At 49.5% G+C, this 21,224-nt stretch overlaps 1 protein-coding gene across 2 annotated transcripts in view; it reads left to right on the top strand.

Moving 5' to 3' along the window:
- Window positions 1-21,224, top strand: part of IQCH (IQ motif containing H) — a 1,923,049-nt gene that overhangs the window by 726,516 nt on the left and 1,175,309 nt on the right. For both annotated transcript variants that reach the window (XM_069625132.1, XM_069625131.1), the window contains 2 exons: window positions 325-876; window positions 1,860-1,926. In XM_069625132.1, coding sequence (XP_069481233.1) covers window positions 325-876; window positions 1,860-1,926 — 619 coding nt within the window. The remainder of the gene's footprint in view (window positions 1-324; window positions 877-1,859; window positions 1,927-21,224) is intronic.

Here is a 21,224-nt window from a genome sequence, read left to right as displayed (position 1 = left end):
ACAGCCGTATTCTTTTCTGTCCTTGCTTGCCCACCCCCTTCCTTCCATTCCATACTTGTCCACTAACCCCACGCAATCTTCCTGCTCCTTCCCCCTATTTTTTGCCTTTGTTCATACATCCCAGTTTTTTTCTCCCAGTCTTTTCCTTACTCATTCTGTCTTGTGTAATTCTGCTCTTTCTTACTCCACATTCTCGTTCCTCACTCCGCTTTTCCCACTTCCAACTTTCCCTCATGGCCTATGGTTCTGTGTCACTTTATCCTTTCTTAGCTTCGATCCTTTCTCGCACCCTGTCCTTATTCTCTTCTCTTGTTCCCTCTACAGATCCAAAGGGTAGCCCCCACTCTGCTCTCCCAGACCTCTCCCACGGAGCACTGCTTCACCATTTACGAAGGCGCCATAAATCACCATGCTCCAGACTTCCTGGCCTTCAAACAGCGCTACTGTCTCTCATGGGGGAGCATCATGTCCTTCCTCGAGAGTCTCCAAGCCCTCCTCAAGGACTACGCCGTCCAAGCTGCCATTGTGAATGGGGAAAAGGTGATGGAGGCCCTTCTAACTTTTGAACTCAACCAGCGGCCCACCCAGTCTGACCTGCTGTCTGTGCTGGCCAATCGCGCTGCAGTCAAGAGGCTCCTCAGCCGCCCCGGCCAAAGGTACAGGGGAAAGGACGGCCGGCTGGCAGCGGCCACCAAGATTCAAGCAACGTGGCGGCGGCATCGGGACAGGTTGTCCTACCTGGAATATCGTCGACACAAGTGGGCGGCCGGGGTGATTGCCATCTCCTGGCTGTTGCACCTGCAGAAAGCCCGAGTCAAGCGCATCCTCAAGGAGTCACGCCAGAGGCACCTGGAGAACTTCCGTCTCCGTGCAAAGGTGAGAGGTGATGCTGGGGCCAGCCATTCTATCTGTTTGTACAGCCAGATATGCACCTACACTAAGAGATTGTAACAGGCTGTGGAGCTAGATTGGCAGACAGCTGCCAGTATTGTTCCTTTGTTAGACGAGTAGGTGGAAATTGTGCCATCTCTTAAGTGCCAAGTGTTAGCATAGCATGAGGCTTACTGCCCCAGCATACTCGGAGAGGCATCGACGGGCCTGCCAGTGGCACGTCACACCTTCTAGGTTCTCTGCTGTGAGCGACCCCTTTCTTCCAGAGGGCCTCCAGGCTCTCGCTTCTCTTGTACCTCCAAACACCTCAGGAGCGCCCCCAGAACACTCACAAGCTCTTCTCCCCTCTGCCACAGCTGTCGCAGCTTCGTCAACAACCATTTAAGTTTTGCTGACAGTCTTTTAATTAGTGCCTACCAATTCATTTACCCGCTTGTTCCTTCCTCGCTTGGTCTCTTAATTTTTTTAATTCATATTCACTTAATTAAGTGAAGCCATTGCTAATCCCTCGTTTGCCAGTGGGCTCGGCCAGCCACCTAATTAAATTAATTGGGGTGGGGAGAGATGTTTTAAGTGTGTAATTAAATCAATTAATGTAATTTACGCCTGGCTTAACTGTACAGTGGCAACAAGGTGGGAGGGGGGGTAAAGGCACGTCCTCCAGCCTCACGAAACACACGGGCTCCTTGTGTTTCGCATCCATGCCCGTTGGACAGCTATTTTTACATTATGGTATCATCGTGCCATGTTTGGTTTCTGCTGGCGTGTACAGTACCTCGTTGGCATTCTGGTTTACCTGTCACTCGAAGCCCTGGTATTTTAGAGACCTATGCACGGGTACTAGTTAAGCAGCCCCCTTGTAAAAAACAAAAAAAAACAGCTCCTATTCAAATAGCAAGCGAGAATGCGCAGATCCTGATATTCTTACATGGTCAATCCTATTAACGTGATGCTGTTTCTCTTTGCAGCATCTGGCCGTCAATTGGGAGCACAGCAGGACTTCACGGCGCACTGTCATCCACGTGCCGTCATTAGGTGAGAGGCCTCGTGTGTGTGTGTGTGTGTGTGCAGCATTACAGCTCCCTGGTAGACCCCGGGAGTGGGCCAGAGCCCCCACATTACATGCAAATTAGCCTCGGCGGGGAAACGCGCGTAGGTGCAGTCAGAGCAATAACGCCGGGACTTGCTGCCGAATGGCCTTTAATTTGGAGATTAAGTAAGTAAAGCTATTATAGGGGTTCTGCAGGCCTCGCATCTCTCCAGCTGTTTGTGTGCGAGAGGGGGAGGGGGCGCGTCGGCGGGTTTAATGTTCTTTTCAGTGCCATGAAGCGTGTCGGGATTTAGGAGACGAAGACTTGCCCCCATCACCCTCCCCCCCCTCGCACCTAAGCCCGTGTTCTAGCGCCGGGCCGACGCGACCAATAAACCGGGATATTGCTTGTACACTGTTTTTAATCAAATGTGCAGTCAAAATGATAAGCTACATTGTCTGAAATTATTTAGTTCTAATTACGAGCAGATGGCATGCTTTATTTGCACCCAGGGCGTCTGAGCAAGAGGAAATGCTGTGTGAACAGGAATAATTAAGAAGTTGAATAGTGCCTTTTTTCGTGCGCCTAAATCTGCCGCCTCATGTTAATTGGCTCTAATGCAATTATTTAATTACATTTATGAATTGGGGAACGTAAAAAGCTGTTATTCTGCCGAACAGCAGCAAAGTAGCTGTTTCAAAAGGACTTGATGCGATTCCCGGGGAATGTTCTGGAATTGCACCGTTGGCTTGCGCCAAGCGCGAGCGCTTGCCAGGAGCGTTTCGGGAATCGGCTTCGGCGTTTATTTCGTACTGCGCAGGTGCTTATACCTGCAACACATTCATTGCCATTTCCGAGTTTTGCATCCACTGAGCAGGAGGTGCACACACGCAACGCAGGGGCCACGGGAAGAACAAGGGGGTGCCCTGGGGGTGCAAGGTTTGGGGTAGCAGCACTCCTGTCAAATCAGCCTGAGGGACAACTCTCCTGGCAGACGTGGGGTATCGGATTCAGAGATCCTGTGGCTCAGGCATGAGCTTGTAGCCCGAGGACACCTTTTGGTCACATGTTCAGTTTGTAATCCAAGAGATCACTCTCTACCATGCGGGATAATACAGTTGACCTGTAACATGTAATATATGTCCATTACATGGAATGTGCGGGCAGCTCCGATTACCTTTAAAGTGGAGTATGATGATTACGTACAACACACTACCATGGGGAGCCGAAGTGTGCGGTATAGCACAGATTAGCAGCCGCGCTATATAGCTATCGCTGTTAGGAAAAGCACTAAGGACCCCTTAGGAGTAAAATAAATCATCTTTACACCAGGCGGCGGATCACTGAGGATCCTACCATAACCACACCATCAGTTAGGCCCAGCACTGATGATCCTACCATAACCACACCATCAGTTACTTCTGATCATTTCCTCTCTTTTGCTTCTTTACACCAAGCGGCGTGGCACTGATGATCCTACCATAACCACACCATCAGTTACTTCTGATCATTTCCTCTCTTTTGCTTCTTTACACCAGGCGGTGGAACACTGATGATCCTACCATAACCACACCATCAGTTACTTCTGATCATTTCCTCTCTTTTGCTTCTTTACACCAGGCGGTGGAGCACTGATGATCCTACCATAACCACACCATCAGTTACTTCTGATCATTTCCTCTCTTTTCCTTCTTTACACCAGGCGGTGGAGCACTGATGATCCTACCATAACCACACCATCAGTTACTTCTGATCATTTCCTCTGTTTTGCTTCTTTACACCAGGCGGTGGAGCACTGATGATCCTACCATAACCACACCATCAGTTACTTCTGATCATTTCCTCTGTTTTGCTTCTTTACACCAGGTGGTGGAGCACTGATGATCCTACCATAACCACACCATCAGTTACTTCTGATCATTTCCTCTGTTTTGCTTCTTTACACCAGGCGGTGGAGCACTGATGATCCTACCATAACCACACCATCAGTTACTTCTGATCATTTCCTCTGTTTTGCTTCTTTACACCAGGTGGTGGAGCACTGATGATCCTACCATAACCACACCATCAGTTACTTCTGATCATTTCCTCTTTTGCTTCTTTACACCAAGCGGCGTGGCACTGATGATCCTACCATAACCATACCATCAGTTACTTCTGATCATTTCCTCTGTTTTGCTTCTTTACACCAGGCGGTGGAGCACTGATGATCCTACCATAACCACACCATCAGTTACTTCTGATCATTTCCTCTGTTTTGCTTCTTTACACCAGGCGGTGGAGCACTGATGATCCTACCATAACCACACCATCAGTTACTTCTGATCATTTCCTCTGTTTTGCTTCTTTACACCAGGCGGTGGAGCACTGATGATCCTACCATAACCACACCATCAGTTACTTCTGATCATTTCCTCTGTTTTGCTTCTTTACACCAGGCGGTGGAGCACTGATGATCCTACCATAACCACACCATCAGTTACTTCTGATCATTTCCTCTGTTTTGCTTCTTTACACCAGGCGGTGGAGCACTGATGATCCTACCATAACCACACCATCAGTTACTTCTGATCATTTCATCTGTTTTGCTTCTTTACACCAGGCGGTGGAGCACTGATGATCCTACCATAACCACACCATCAGTTACTTCTGATCATTTCCTCTGTTTTGCTTCTTTACACCAGGCGGTGGAGCACTGATGATCCTACCATAACCACACCATCAGTTACTTCTGATCATTTCCTCTCTTTTGCTTCTTTACACCAGGCGGTGGAGCACTGATGATCCTACCATAACCACACTATCAGTTACTTCTGATCATTTCCTCTCTTTTGCTTCTTTACACCAAGCGGTGTGGCACTGATGATCCTACCATAACCACACCATCAGTTACTTCTGATCATTTCCTCTCTTTTGCTTCTTTACACCAAGCGGCGTGGCACTGATGATCCTACCATAACCACACCATCAGTTACTTCTGATCATTTCCTCTCTTTTGCTTCTTTACACCAGGCGGTGGAGCACTGATGATCCTACCATAACCACACCATCAGTTACTTCTGATCATTTCCTCTGTTTTGCTTCTTAGAACCAAAGTGTGCATTTATTTTATCATTTATAGCACACACATAGCTTGAGAGCACCAGAGCGCTTTACAATATGCGGGGTGTGCGTTTTCAGACAGTAGCACAGTTCTACTGTTGGGAGGTGGTTTTGATGGAAGTGCCACATTTATAGTGTCTTGAGGAACTGGAGACTGGCAGGGGCATTCCGAACTTGCAACGGGATAGAGTTTGAGGTTTGTTGCATGGCAGGAGAAGGATTGTGTGCAGACAGATCTTCCCTTTGTGGGCTAGTTTAGACTCCAACCTTTTCATGGAATTTCTGTGGGATGTGTAAAACCTTCAGAGCGGTGGACGTTTGCTGCCAGGTATGTGGGCATGCTGTTCAAGACTGTTTCATAGATGATGCAAGCAGTTTTAAATAGGATCCTGGCAGGGAGAGGAAGTCTGCGAAGGACATGCAGGAAGGGAGAGATGAGGTCGAATTTGCAGGTGCCTGTAATGAGTCGGGCTGCAACCTTGAGGTCAGTGCTTTAAATTTTAAAAAAAAGAACTGCAGGTACTCAACAAAAGTTCTGTTCAGTCATAAAAATGTGTCGAATTTTGGAGGAAAATGGCGTTTGTCACTAAGCTACCACTGTGTGAACCATTGAATAGGTTTTCATGGTGACATTTCTTGGGCCTGTTTAAGCGCACTTCTCTGGGCATACTGGCCATTTTGTTTATCCATAAATGCTGTCATTTTCACCAGGGTAAAATGAAAAGCACACTTTTGTAAATCAAATACTAAAAACGAAGGCCCTCCACACGCAGGTGCAATGGAAAAACTTAAGTTTCATCACTTTTAAATAGTGTCATATTTAACTATGTACACGTATTTACAATTTTCACTGCATTTTAAGGACTTGCTTTAGATGCTCGAGGTATTTGATATGGGACGTAATTTTATTTCACTCAAAAATGAAGTTACTTAGGTTCTCCAGCATGGGGTTTGGCATGGATTCACATGCTCATGAATATATTCCCCGTCATCAGGCTTTGAATCCTCGGTAAAGAAAAAAATCAGTATCAGTTTCGTTTCTGATCTGTCTTTCGTAGTAGGAACCAATCACTGATCTCTGCGTCATACTGACCACAACCAATGACTGCCCTCTACCTAAGCCCCGCCTCTGGCAGCCATCTTCAGATTTTTACCGCACGTTCAAGTGTTGGGAGTCCTCGTGCTTAGCTCTCAAGCTTTTACTGCGTGTTTTGCGCTTTTTCAGGTGAATTTTCACATTTTTTCAGTTAATCGAGCCTCAAGCTCCACCGTTTCTACTCCCATTAACGGCTACCCGTTGCGGGATTTTCCTATGCCCCTCAAGGGTGAAGATTTCGTCGAATCAACTTCTTGGAGGATTGCAGAAGATTCGCGGCCTACTTCGAGATGGCCCAGGATGCGAGTTCGTCGCCTGGACCCAAACTGTTTCGCAGCTGCCCTGGGTGCGAGCTGCAGAATGTGTTTAAAGAAGACGAACATTTGCGATGCCTCTACTGTCTTCATGCGGACAAGACTCATGTAGAGAAGGACTGCCAGTTCTGCAAGAACTTGTCGGAGCGGACCATGAGGGACCGTCGATCCCGTCTCGCCAGCTGGTTGGAGAAGGGCTCAACGGGTGAGAAGAAGAAGAAAGGGTCCGAGCGGGCTTCTAAGTCCTGTGCGGGCGCCCCGGCGACGGGGGCCCAACACCAGGCCAAGCGCTGCGAGTCCGCTGGCTCCGGGAGCGCCGAAAGGTGGGGCTCTTCGGTCGCCAGGCAGGGCGCACCTTCCCCGGCACCGTCAACCACGAGCCAGCGCTCCGGTTCGGGGAAGAGGCAGTCCGAGACCCCGGGTAAGCTTCGGGAGAAGCCCCGTCCGATCTCAGAAGAGGGGGAGCGAGGCGTCGGCCCTCCCCCGAAGGAGAAGGCCCGGGGCGCACCTAAGGTGGTGAAGGCCCCTACCCAGCAGGCAAAGGCCTCTATCGAGGCGATCGCGGCGACTCTGGCCAAGCCGGCAGAGACCCCGCCAGAGGAGACTGCCTCCGGGACTAGAGTTTCCCTGCCGCCAAGGAGAGGATCCTCTTTTCAGCCCATCGTCGTGGCCGCCATGGTGGAAGAAGCGAGGGGGCGCACGGTAGCCTCCTCGAGCTCGGAGTCAGCCTCGGAGGAGGAACTGACCGAGGCCGTGAGGAACCTCGAAGTTCAATTCGAGAAGGTTTGATCCCGTAAGGAAGATCCTCGGGAGATAACCGAGGAAGACGACGATGGCGAGGAAGAGCAGCCTTCCCTTCCGGCGCGGCTGGAACTTAGGCCTCAGGATGGCTCGGCGGCCATTTTGTCTGCAATCCAGTCCTTATGCTCTGAGATAAGGACGAGATTCCCACGGCCCAGGCCGGAGGACCCGCAACCTGGCCCGTCGGGAAGTCCTCAGAACAAACGACGGAGGACCCAACCCTCTCCTCCGCTCGCCCCCGTAAGGCCTACAGTTCCCTCCTCATCCTCCCACGAGTCGGGAGATTACGGTGCGTTGGGCTCGAGGACGGGTTCTGAGGGCGACGACGACGGAACGGGTCTCCCGTCTCCCGTCGCACGGGCCTCGCCACCCGACGAGATTGGCTCATTCCACGCCATGATCGCCAGGGCGTCCGAATTGTTCCAGCTCTGCCCGGAGGAGCAGAAAAAGGAAGGTTTCCTCTATCAGCGCCGGGAGGCCAAGAGGAAGACTGTCATCGCGGTGCCTCTAATCGATGACATCTGGGAGGAGGGCCTGTCGGTTCTCAAAAACCCTCCACGGCACCAGCCAAACGGGACCGGTACGAGAAGAAGTACCGGGTCCCCGAAACCGCTCCCCTGTGCCTCAGGGCCCAGCCAACGCCAGACTCGGTCGTCTCGGCGGCGGCGAAGAAGAAATCGGCGGGGTCAGGAGCCTCGACGTCGAATTCCCCGCCGGACGGCGAGGGAAAAGTTGGACGCCATGGGGCGGCGGGTCATATCGTCGGCGGTGACGACGATCAAAGCGGCAAACGCCCTGGTGATCGTGGCCCGTTACGACAGGGAGCTCTGGTTTAAGCTGGCCCCCATATTGGACCTATGGCCAGGAAGGAAAATCACGTCCCGCAACTGCTGTTGGAAGTACGGGCGATGCTCAGGAAAGGCGCCATCGAGCTTGTCCCGAAGAGGCTCTGGGGCTCCGGGGTGTACGCAAGGTACTTCCTTGTCAGGAAGAAGACGGGCGGCTGGCGCCCCATCCTGGACCTTCGTCGTTTGAACAAATACATCAGATCAGAAAAGTTCAGGATGGTCACCCTCCAGCACGTACTGGGACAGCTGGAGGAAGGCGACTTTCTATCGTCGTTGGACCTGGAGGATGCTTACTTCCACGTTCCGATCCTCAAAAGTCACCGAAAGTTCCTCATGTTCGTCGTCCAGGGACGCCACTACCAATTCAGAGCACTGCCGTTCGGATTGAAGTCGGCCCCCAGGGTCTTTACCAAGTGCCTAGCACCAGTGGCGGCGCGGCTGCGCCTGCAGGGGATTCACGTCTACCCCTACCTGGACGACTGGCTCATCCGCTCAAGGACGAGGGAACTCGCCGTCGAACACACTGCGCGGACCGTCCAGCTACTCTCAGACCTGGGATTCGCCATAAACTACCCAAAGTCCCACCTGGTGCCGTCGCAGGTGGCCCTGTTTCTGGTAGCGAAGCTCGATACAGTGAGGCGCCTGGCGGCCCCGTCGTAAGAACGGACGAAGACCATTCTAGGCAAATTGCAGCGCCTGCTAGCCACGGACGTGGCCAGTGTGAGGTCCATCAAGTCCCTCCTGGGGATGATGTCCTCTTGCATCTACCTGGTGCGCCTCTGCAGACTACGGATGCGCCCTCTTCAAGAATTTCTCGACGCCCGTTGGTTGCAGGCGACGGGCACCTTCGAAGACAGGGTCCCCCTGAACAGGTGTTCCGGCGGGCAATTGAGTGGTGGGGCGTTCGAGCACACCTCACGGCGGGCAAGGACTTTCAGGCGCCGGCATACCAGGAGACGGTGACGACGGACGCCTCCCTGGAAGGTTGGGGCGCCCACACCGGAGATCTCCACGCAAGAGGCCTCTGGCTCCCGGAGGAGAGGCTCCTGCACATCAACTTCCTGGAACTCCGAGCCGTGTTCTGGGCTTTCAAATCGTTCCTCCCGTCGCTCAAGGGCAAGGTGGTGCGGATCTTCACGGACAACACCACGACAATGTTTTACATACGGAAGCAGGGAGGCACCAGATCCCCAGCCCTATCCAAGGAGGCACAGGATCTGTGGCACTGGGCGGTCGCCCAGGGGACGTTCCTGGTTCCCTTCCATCTGGCAGGAGAAAGCAACACCATTGCCGACTCGCTCAGCAGGGAGCTGCGCGTGTGTCACGAGTGGGAACTGCGCCAGGATCAGGTGGATCAACTCTTCCGACGATGGGGCAAACCCCAAATCGACCTGTTCGCAACAGCGACGAACTCGAAGTGCAAGAGGTTCGCCAGCAGGTTTCCCCAGCCGAGGAGCATGGGCGATGCGTTCTCGTTCCCCTGGGACGGCCTATACCTGTATGCGTTCCCTCCGTTGCTGTCGCTGCTTCGACTCATCAGCCAACTCAAGAGGTCCCGGTGCAGGATGATCTTCGTCGCACCGGCGTGGCCGAGGCAGATCTGGTTCCCGGACCTCCTGGATTTGTCAACGTCCCCTCCCATCAAGCTGTCGGCGGACGCGGACCTTCTCTCCAGAGAAGGAGGCGCCATCTTCCACCACGACCCGGCGTCGCTGAACCTGCAGGCTGGCTCCTGCAGCGCTAGAGTTTGGAGGCTACGATATACCGGCTGATTGCAGAGAGGTTCTTACAAAGGCCAGGGCGTCCTCGACTCTCAAATGCTACAGTCATAAGTGGAAGAGGTTCTCTATCTGGTGCCGAGCACAGAAGATCAACCCCCTACGGATTACGCCCCTCAAGTACTGCCGTACCTGCTATCGCTGGCAAAGGCTGGGCTAGCCCATGCCTCCATTAAGATTCATCTGGTGGCGATCTCCAGATATACCAGAACCACAGGACGGACGTCCCTGTGGTCCCATCGACTGGTAAAAGAGTTTATGAAAGGACTGTTCCGGTCATTCCTGCCGGTGAAGGCCCCGACCCCGGCGTGGGAACTTAACGTGGTGCTGACCAGGCTCATGGGGCCCCCATTCGAGCCGATGCACTCCGCACAGATGAAGTTTGTGTCGTGGAAGACTGCATTCCTGGTGGCCATTACCTCCGCACGACGAGTGGGAGAGATCCAGGCCCTGTACTGCAAAGCACCGTACTTGACTTTCCATGCCTCGAGGGTGGTGCTTAGGACGCACCCCTCCTTTATGCCCAAGGTGCCGTCGGACTTCCATCTTAACGAGCCCTTGGTGTTACCTGTTTTCTTCCCGTCTCCTTCGTCGCCGACCGAGAGGACTTTGCACTCGCTGGATGTGGCTAGAGCGCTGAAGTTCTATGTGGACCGCACGAAGAGTTTCCGGAGGACATCACAGCTGTTCGTGAACTTTGGACCTGTGAATCAAGGGAAGGCTCTCTCGAAGTCTTCTATTTCCAGATCGCTCTCCGGCTGCATCATGCACTGCCACCGGTTGGCTAACCGACCGCTGCCAGGCAGTCCGAGAGCCCATTCGACCACAGCGATCGCTGCTACTACGGCGTTCTTATCTGGTGTGCCCCTGCTGGACATCTGCAGGGCTGCTACGTGGAGGTCGACGCACACCTTCACGAGATTCTACTGCGTCGATCGGGATTCCAGGGAGGAGTCCAGGGTCGGCCAAGCAGTGCTGTGCAACCTGTTCGCTTAAGGTGAGCCTGGTGAGGAGGTAAGCGATGCTTAATATTACGTTTTTTGTATTGCTTAATGTTGAGCCTTTTGCCACCCCCCGTGGTTGTGCATGTGTGTACTGCTATTTATTCTTACATTCATGAGCATGTGAATCCATGCCAGACCCCATGCTGGAGAAGGAACAAGTTACTTACCTGTAACTGTTGTTCTCCAGCATGGGTCTGGCATGGATTCACCTGCAAACCCTCCCGCCTACCCCTCTGCGGCTCTTCACTTGGTCATACTGCCTCTTCACGTGCTACCAAATCTGAAGATGGCTGCCAGAGGCGGGGCAGTCATTGGCTGTGGTCAGTATGACGCAGAGATCAGTGATTGGTTACTACTACGAAAGACAGATCAGAAACGAAACTGATACTGATTTTTTTCTTTACCGAGGATTCCCAGCCTGACGACGGGGAATATATTCATGAGCATGTGAATCCATGCCAGACCCATGCTGGAGAACAACAGTTACAGGTAAGTAACTTGTTCCTTCTGAAATCAGAAAAAAATAAATCTCTTAACAAGAAAACAGTTCCTTGTATTTGTGGCAAGACACCGACTCCCTGACCCTCAACAACCTCTACAACACCATCTAATCCTGGATGGCAGACAGTGGACTATGCCTCGCCCGACATGCTCAAAAATCTAGACTCACAATTCAGCCACTTCACCATCGACACCATCAAAATTCCTGTCTCAGATTCTGTCAAAACTCTTGGAGTTTACCTGGATTCCAACCTATCCATGGACAGACAAGTCAATGCAATAGCCTCCGCAGCTGCATATCATGCTAAACTAATTGTAAGAGGATTCAATTCAACACTACAGCTAAGTCAATGCCTAGTCTGGGATACTGAATGGAAACCCTTATTAATATATCTTTATGTCCAGTTCATGCGTTCTGGATGACTACCCCTATATAACACCCCTCTCTTTGAATAACCCTGACCCCACTGAGCCAAGAAGTAGTTCTGTTTTGCAAGTTAAAAGGTTTAATTGATAATTTAAACAATATATATATGTCACGCTTTATAATAAATTAATAATTGAATAGCACACTTAATCTGATATGATAAAGATTAACAACGGAGAATCTGGCACTAGCACACTTCTTTATAATCACTAAGGAGTTGACATGAAATGGATAAGATAGCAACAATACTTTTATGGTTTCAAATGGATGCAATGTGGAATGAAATGCAGTACAGAAAATAACTTGATAGGATTTCAGCAAAAGACAATGTAATCACTTTCTTGGACAATTCACCCCCCCTTTTATGCAATGCAAGGAAATGGAAGGAAGCACACAGTTCTCAGAAATGCAATTCAAATGTAATTCAGTTCACCCAGCAACTTAGACTACAGAAGTTGAAAACACAGGCAAAATGCTTTTATATGTGCTGGCAATAAAGTGAAAAATATGCTAAAATGCTTTTAATTCCCTCTAGGAGGTTCAGGGTGAGTGAAATCAAGTTAATATTAGTCCAGGCTCACTTTAGCAAGGATCTAGGAGTAATCGGTAGGTTAAACGAATTTTTGGCAAATGGAAGGCAAGCAGCAGCAGATTTTTGCACGTGGAGAAATTTGCAAATCGCGGCAAAATTCGTGAGTGCGTTTTTCACGATTGCGGCAAAACTATATGGGGTAGGAATGCGGTTCTAGGTTCATTTAAAAGCTACGAATCTCAGCTTTCAAACGGTCACGGAGATATGAGCGATTAAATAAAGGTCGTTTTTCAGATTTGAAATTTTAAAGTTCAAAAAGACAAGTGCAGCTTGCAACTAGAAAATGACAAGTGACAGCTTTACAAATGACAGGTGACAGTTAGGAGACAGTTCTACTTAGATTAAAATAGATTGAATTATATTATTTTAACTAAGAGATTGGTTCTGCACAGTTTTGCTATGTACTCACAATATATTTAGAAATATGCCTTGCCACGGATCTGGTCAGGTTTTGGACTGGACTCTGGTCTCTGCACTTCACAGTGATCTGGGTCAGCTCTCTCTGGTTCTGCTAACAGGTCAGCTCTACTCTGCTGGTCTGGTCTGGGTCTCTGAAGGTTGATAGATTGAAGTCTCTATGTTAGCTCTCTGGAGGTTGATGGATTTGAAGTATGGATTTTCCCGGCAGAGCTTCCAGCTGCAAATGGATTTGAAGGTCCCTATCTGTCCTGTCCGTCTGCTTTTATGTGTTTTTTTTAATGGGTGTGTATGCAGCATCACTAGGCTCTACCCCTCTCCACTTGTCATTGGCCAAGCTTTCATTTCTTCCCTGACTGGGGGAGCTAAGTTGTGTCAGAGTGATGTCATTTTACAGCCTGCAGAAAGTCCACTCCTCCTGTCAACTTGCACACAAATCTAGATTTGAACCAAATACATATTTGCAGAGGTACATATTGTTTTAAAATCATATGCACCCATCATGCATTACAGGAGGTATACCCTGTCCAAACTCTGCTCTTCCTGGAAGCTTGCATTCAGAAATGGCAATATTTTGCACTTTTTAACTGGTTTGCAATACCGGACATTACCCCAAATTTACACACATGTGCGCAAGGAGTATGGACATTAGTTGATGAAGTGTCAGATTTTTCACATGCACACATTTTGAGTATTATCCTCTTTTCCGCTAAAACCCCCCTGAACATGCCACCGGTTCTAAAAACCTCTTCAAATGTGGGCAGGAAAATCACAAGAATTATGGTGTCATTTAAATAATTTTCACAAGTCCGTACTAGGAGTTATTCATCTTTTTAGAGTTATGTTCTGGCCCCAAAGGGGTGTGGTTTTCCCCCAGCACAAGGTTGAATTTCTGGTTTTTCCAGTTCTGCCAAGCCAGTTTGCTCTCACAGGCAGTGCTCCTCCCCTTTACTTCCAGGAGGAAGCTACATTTACGACATCTGCAATAAACCATCTGCCTGGTTCAGGACAGGGCTTTGTTCAGAGCTCCTGTATTCTGTGGGGGCTCCCCTTAATTCAATTATCAGAGAGATGGCATATCCTTAGTGTGGCCAGCAAAAGGCAGATAGGCCTGGGAATACAGCTGTGACTCAAGTTTCACTCCTGATGGGGTAGTTGTCAGGCAGAATTCAGTTTCTCAAGCCAGGTTTCAGATAAAATGTCACTTTTTGTTCCCCAGTTTTCTGCATTCAAATAAAACTAAACATTTTTACATATGCAGCTAGAATGCTGATTCTAAGTTTAAGACTATGGCATTTAAACAATTGCAGCCTATGTGACACTCAAAAGTAGGTCACTCAGTCAATTTAAACACTTAGATTTTTAGTGTCTTTCAGTCCAAATTTACTTAAACTGCTAAAATCCACAGCTCAGCCAGTCTTGTTATAAACCTTCAAGTCACTTCAGAATATAACTTTACATTGGATCCACCTCTCAGTAAGTCTTTCTTTGGCATGTTTTGGGTTCATTTATTCAGTTTTCTACAAAAAAGTAAAATCTGGTGTTGTTTTAAAACGCCGGCTTTTGGATAGTGGTGAGTACTGGTACTGCACCCCTTTTTGGGATTTAAGAAAATAAATTCCCAACAGTTATGGGTTTGCTTTTGGCAATCAGCATTGCCATTCCCAATGGTTTCAGACTACTGTGTGGGTAGTCCAATGGTGGTTTTAGGCAGTGTCCTTCTGTGCCCATAACATCGGCAAAAATGAGTGGCAGCCTATTCTTCATGCATTTCCCTGTGCATTTTCTGGGAAGCTCTGGCCATCATGATGTTTTCCATGTCAGTACTGCACAGTTTTTAGGTAGGGCTTGGATGCGTGGATAAAAACATCCCACAAGCCCCCCTTCTTGCGGTGGCCATCTGATCCTTCACTGGTGGGACCCGCAAGATCTGGGATGTTTCCTCATCTTCTTCCAATAGATGGCACAGTTCAGCATCTTTTTCTCCATCCGGTCGGATCGATCGGTTCTCCTCACCGGTCCTGATGGGAATATTGGGCGGTACCCCGGGCCCGTTGCGTCTCTGCTCCCGGTCTCCGGATCGTCCTCCTTGGCCCGTCTCCTGGTTTCATCTCTCCTAGGATGATAAAGCAAAAGCGGCAATACCTACTCATAGACGTCTTTCCACCACTGTTGAGATAGTGGGGCAGCATATGCATTTCATCATAACGAAACATTACATTCTTATTTTGAAAAAAAGAACAGTATAACTAAGAGACAGTTTCATGCAAATCACAATATTTTAGAGACTAGATGTGGTATGTTTTATGGTTGGACTGAATTAGTCTGAGACAGTACCCGCTAGGATTCCAGAGGATTCCTCCAGTTGTTGCAGAGTGTGCCTGGGATGGCAACATTTCAACTGGTTTATGTGTACCCACTTGTCTTCCCCCGCTGCCAAAGGACCTTTGGGGATGTGGATTTTGTAGGCCACAGGGGAGATCTTGTCAATGATCTCAAAGGGTCCCTTCCATGTAGGCAAGAATTTTCGCTGTTTTGCCTGGTTTCTTTGGAAGTTGTATAGATAGACCCGGTCCCCCACCTGATATTCCTTCCTGGAAGTTTTCAGGTCATAGTGGGTCTTCATGCTATCAGCTGATCTTTCTAGATTCCGCTGAGCGTAAGCAAAAGCATGTTGGAGGTGTTTCATTAAATTCTCCACATACTCATGAGTTGTGGAGGCATTTATTAGTGTCTGCTCTTGGGTCCTGTAGAGCAAATGCTGAGGAAGCACCATCTTGCGCCCAGTCATCAACTCAAAGGGTGACATTTTGGTTGCAGATGAAGGGGTAGATCTGATGACCATTAGGACCAGAGGTAGTCGGATATCCCAACTTGGCCCAGAATCTGCCACAAACTTTTTTAAGATGCTCACAATTGTCCGGTTATATCTCTCTACTGCCCCAGAAGAAGCTGGTCTATAAGCAATATGCAACTTCCTTTTGACCCCCAGTATCTCCCACATCTTTGTCATTACTTCACTGGTGAAGTGGCTACCCCTGTCTGACTCAATCCTTTGAGGTAGACCAAAACAGGAAAAGATGTGGTTAATCATCAAGGCAGCTGCGGTTTCTGCCTTGCAATTTGGGGCTGGGAGACATTCCACCCACTTGGTAAACAAGCATGTCACAGTCAACATGTACTTATTCCCCCTAGCAGAGCGAATCACGGGGCCTACAAAGTCGATTTGTAAATCTGACCATGGCAGTGTCATCCCCCTCTTTTGGAGAGGCGCACGGTGCGTGAGGGAGGATGGCTGAAATTGTGCACACACAAGACACCCCTTCAAGTATTGGTCGAGGTCCTGCCCCATGTGTGGCCAGTATGCAACCTCTCTTAAGATTTCCAATGTTGTGTGAAACCCCCTATGACCGGCGGTGGCCGCATCATGGGCGTGACTTAACATCAGGCTTCGGAATGAGGTAGGAACCACCCACTGATCGTGGCCAGCTTTGGATTTCCTTACCAACAAACCGTCTTGGATCCGGAACATTTTTGGACATTTCATCAACACTCTTAGGTCCTCTTTCCCAATGTAATCGGTATCCGTCAGGGGAAAGTTCTCAGGGTCCTCAAGGTGTTGGTAAAACTTACCAATAACTGGATCCCCCTTCTGAGCTGTAATCAAATCAGCATCAGGGGTCTCCTTACTCCATTGTGCAATTGAAAGGTCGTTGTGAGCATTTGTCTGGGACCTAGTGATAGCAGTGACCTGGATTTCCCCCAACAGGGACTCAATCTCAATTAGATCCCCTTGGATGGCCCCGGTTTTGGCCAGCTGATCAGCTAAGTCATTTCCAGTTTTGTCTGGTCCCTCTACTTTGGAATGACCCTTGATCTTTTTCCAATAGATGGTCATCTCATTCGAGGTGACCAGATCATCAATGTTTTGGATCAACTTCCCATGTTTCAAGGGTTTGTTGTTAGCACATAACATGCCTCTGGATTTCCAATTAACCAGGTGCTCCACGAACCCGTTCCGTACATAATCCGAATCTGTGATTATGACCAGTTCGTGGAGTTGATGCTGGACAGCAGTGAGGATGGCCTGATGCACAGCCATCAATTCTGCCACCTGACTACTTCGGGGACCAATTTTGTATCCAGCGGAGGGTTCTGGGGACTCATTCACCCATGCATTCCCTACGCCGGCCACCAGTTCTTTCTCCCCGTTGTTGTCAACATGGTACGAGCATCCATCCACATAGACAGTGGGCATTCCCTCACACTTGTCCTCTTCAAAGACTTTGTGGGGGGAATTAAGGTATGCCTCCATGTTGTCCTTGATTTTCAGACTTTCGTCCTCGAGACAGTTTTCTCTGGCACAATCATGCAAGTCAGCCAGACCTTGCGCGAGGGGACTCTTCTTGTTTTGGCCATATCTGACCTCCACAGGAAAGCCTTGCATTGACAGAATCCAGGAAGTAATTCGGGAATTACTCACATTTCCGGCCCGGATTCTGTCACTTTGGAGATATTGCAGAGGCTGGTGTGGAGTCTCCACTATGATGTGTTCCCCCTGGATAAACGGGCGGTAATTCTTCAATGCCCACACCGTTGCCAGGAGTGCCTTCTCACAATCGTTGAATTTTTCCTCCACAGAGGATAAAGTTTTGCTCGCATAGGAGATTACTTTATTGACCTTGTCATGCTTTTGGTATAATACTGCCGTCAAGCACGTATTAGAGAACCCCGTCTCCAGGAAGAACTCCTTGTTTCTGACAGGGTAAGCTAGGCAAGGCGCTTGTGAGAGGCTTCTTTTGAGTTGTCTTACTGCCTCGGCTTGTTCTGGACCCCATTCCCACTTGACCCCCCCCCTCAGGAGTTGAATCAGGGGTCTGGTGATCTCTGCGTAGCCCTCAATGAACTTTCTGCTGTAATTAGTCAGTCCAAGGAGGCTCCTTAGTTCCCGCAGAGTTGTGGGGTCTTTCAGTTTCTGAAGTGCTTCCACTTTCTTTTCTTGGGGACAGAGACCCTGAGGAGTAATCTCATGCCCCAAGAAATTAACACGGGTTCTACACCACTGTGCTTTCTGAAAGGAAAGTTTTGCTCCGGCGGCCCTCAACTGCGTCAGAACATAACGGATCTCCGCTATGTGTTCCTCCACAGATGAACTTTTGATGAGGACATCATCTACATAAGCCAGGTTACCCCTCGCACCCAGGTCGGGCATGGCCTTATGTAGGAAAATGTTGAATTCATTGCCGGAGTTGAGGTATCCGAAGGGAGTCCGGGTCCATGTGTACTGCTGGCCCCCAAAGGTAAAAGCCAGCTTGTATTGGTCCTCCCTACTGACCGGCACGGTCCAGTATCCATTGATCAGGTCTATTGCAGTGAATACCTGTGACCCCTGGATCTGGGCCAGCCCTTGGTCAATGTAGGGAAGAGGCCATCGGGAAGTATGGACCCGTTTGTTGAGCTCCCTGAGGTCAGCGCAGAGTCTCCACTGGCCGTTTGGCTTCAATATTCCCAGCACCGGATTATTGAAGGTGCTGTGGACTGGATGGATTATTCCCCGGGACTCAAGGTTCTTAATTATTTCAGTAAGGGACTCCATTGATGCGAGAGGCAAGCTATATTGCTTCACAAACACAGGAGTCATGCCAGGGTCCGTGGGGATTGTTGTTGTGTGGATGTCGGTGCGGCCACAGTCATATGAGTCTACCGCAAAGAGATCTTGGAAATCCAAGAAAACTTGTTTCAACTTTTGCTTCTGTTCCAGAGTCACACAGGCATCAGCTAGGTTGACTCTCTCTTCCACCATCTGCCTGAAGCCTGGAAAGACTTCTGTTTTGGCTATCTCTGCGGCCTCCTCCATCTGGGTGGAGAAGTCACTGGTCAGAGTGCTGATTTGGACCGGAGGCTTCAGGTGGGAAAGGCAGCCCTCATGGACTTGGAAAATCACCTCATCCCTCCGGAAGTCACAAGTCACATCTTCCTTACCATAGGGGCAGGAAGTGTACACCAGGAAGTTCCCCCCATGCCGGGTAAAAATCCTGTCTGGTGTTGTATTGTCCTCACTGTCACTGTCAAAACAGTCCTTGGGGATTGGTCCTAACAGTTCATTTCCAAGATCAATGGAGAAATGTCGGTCATCAAACGCCATTCCAATAATGGTGCCTGCGGCTAGAGTAATACTCTTTAAGTCGCTGTTATCCACCTCTATTGGAATGGTGTCATGTTCTATGTTGACTAATGGAGTTGGGTTTACCCCCAACCCTTGCTGTTGGAGAGAAGCATTTAGATGTATGTAAGCATCAGGGTGTTTCAAATGTTGTCCTCTTTTAACTTTCACTTCCAGGGAGAATTGTCGGGTCCTTTCTGGGATGGTGACCTCCTCTTTAATCTGAATTTCAACTGCATAAGGTAGCAATTGAGCTGACCTAAATGCTTTTTCTGGATCATCAAAGCCCATGGGATTATCCGCTAATCGGGACCAAGCTTTGAAGTTTATTAGGTCCAAACTAATGGCAAAGCGATTGAGAATGTCACTGCCTAAGTAAAAGGCGGCAGTGACGTCTCGCACAACCCAACAATTATGGACTATGCTCTTGTTGCCAATGGAGATTTTGAGCATACACCTGCTTGGCAGGAGATGTTTGGAATTAGGCGCTTCCAGGTCCATTTCCCATTTGTCTATCAGTTTGAATGTGGGAATGGCTGGATCTTTTGGGAGTTGGCGGAACATGGCTTCGCTGATGAAGCTCTTACCGTTGTTCACACACACTCGAGCGAGAACAGAGTCCTTCCCATCATTTAACTGAACAGGGATGAACAACTGCTCTCCAATTTGCTGAATATCAGCCAGGCTCTGAGCTGATTTCACATCTTTCTGGACTATAGGAGTGGGAGTTTCTGATTGTGGATTAGTATAGAATTTCAGAGTGTTTCCTTCCAGCGTGGAGTACCACTTTAGACTGGAAGGAAGGTTGATTTTCAGAAATAGAGAGGACCCTCCACCACCAGTCTCTTGTCCTACTGCTATTACTGTCACGTCTGGAATTTGGCTATTCTGGAAGTGAAATTCTACTTGGTCAGATTTTTGTTCAGCCATGTGGCAGGTGCCGTTTAAACTAACATGGTTGACACTCCGTTTTAATTTTATTGGTTGGCTAGTCTGGGTCCAGAGGACCTTGTTTACGCAATCTATTAGGGGTGACAACCTTCTCAGGAGGTCATTCCCTAGTAAACAAGGGGTGCCCTCTGGAGTCACAACTATGACTGGGTGTTTCAACTTGTGTCGCCCAATTTTAATGTCCAAATCTGCAGTCCCCTCAACGGGAATTTCCTTCCCGTCAAAGTTCTGGAGTTGTCCAGGAAGTGAGGTGAGAGGAATTTGGTAATTCCCTCCCCTTCCTGCATTCAGTTCGTCAAAGGCCCTTCTGGACAGAAGGGTAGCTTGAGATCCCGTGTCCACCAGCGCCAAAATTGTACCCTGCCCCTGTACTTGTACCGGGGCATAGTATCTTCCCTCCTTCTCCTCAAGGGGGCACAGATAATGCACATTTTTGGACAACTGGTGGGCTAATTTTCTGGTTTTGGACATTGCTAGCAAAGAGATTTGGGCAGAATTCTGTGGAGAGCCTTGGGAATCTGAAAGAGAAATTTGGCAACTGGAGATCAGAGCCATTGTGGGTTCCCCTGGCTCCGGTTCCGGGCCGCCCCCCCCCCCCTTTTTGGAGGCAGTCACCAGGATGGGTTTGAACCAGGGGATTTTCTTGCTGTTGGTTCTGGGATGAGATGGTGGGCGGCGGTAGCTCAGTCTCCACATCTCCCCAGTCTGGATTTGCATCCCTAGGGACCCATTTTTCTTTGGGAGGAGTTCCCCCCCTCTCTGAAGGAGAAGATCCTTTTCCCAGGATCCTCTGAGGATCCCTCTCCCTCAAATTGGAAGATCTGTACCTCCTCCTCAAACTGAGTCAGTTTGGGTCTTTTGTTTCTCCTACCCCCCCTCTGCTCCTTAGGAGGCAGACTTTCAGGGGAAAGAGATTTTGTTTCCGGTTCCTGGGTTTCCTGGGGCTGTTTACAAGTGAGGAAGGAAGCTTCCTCCAAGGCTTTACACCCCCCTTCCCCTTGTGCCTCCTCCCTGGGAACCGGTGAGTTATCGGGGTGCTGCCCCCGTCATTGTTCTGGGGCACCAGGTCCAGAGTTGGGTGCGTTCTGCGCCGGCATGACGATCTGAGGGTTCTGCTGAGCCCTCAGTATGTGACCCAGATCCCGCGCCATGTTTTGAACCTGGCGCTCTAATTGGGAAACCCGCTCAGGCTGATACGGGGCCCTGTTTTCTCCCCTGGGCTGATCCCGGGAAGGGTAGCTGTCCCTCCTCTGGTAATACCCCGGGTTGGGAAGATTTGGGTACCCCTCCACCCTTGGCCTCCCCTCT

The sequence above is a fragment of the Ambystoma mexicanum genome, chromosome 11 (genome assembly GCF_040938575.1).
Source record: "Ambystoma mexicanum isolate Mex_15411 chromosome 11, UKY_AmexF1_1, whole genome shotgun sequence".
Taxonomy (NCBI): domain Eukaryota; kingdom Metazoa; phylum Chordata; class Amphibia; order Caudata; family Ambystomatidae; genus Ambystoma; species Ambystoma mexicanum.
The sequence above is the reverse complement of the archived record's forward strand: the minus strand, read 5'-3'. Positions and strand labels throughout refer to the sequence as shown.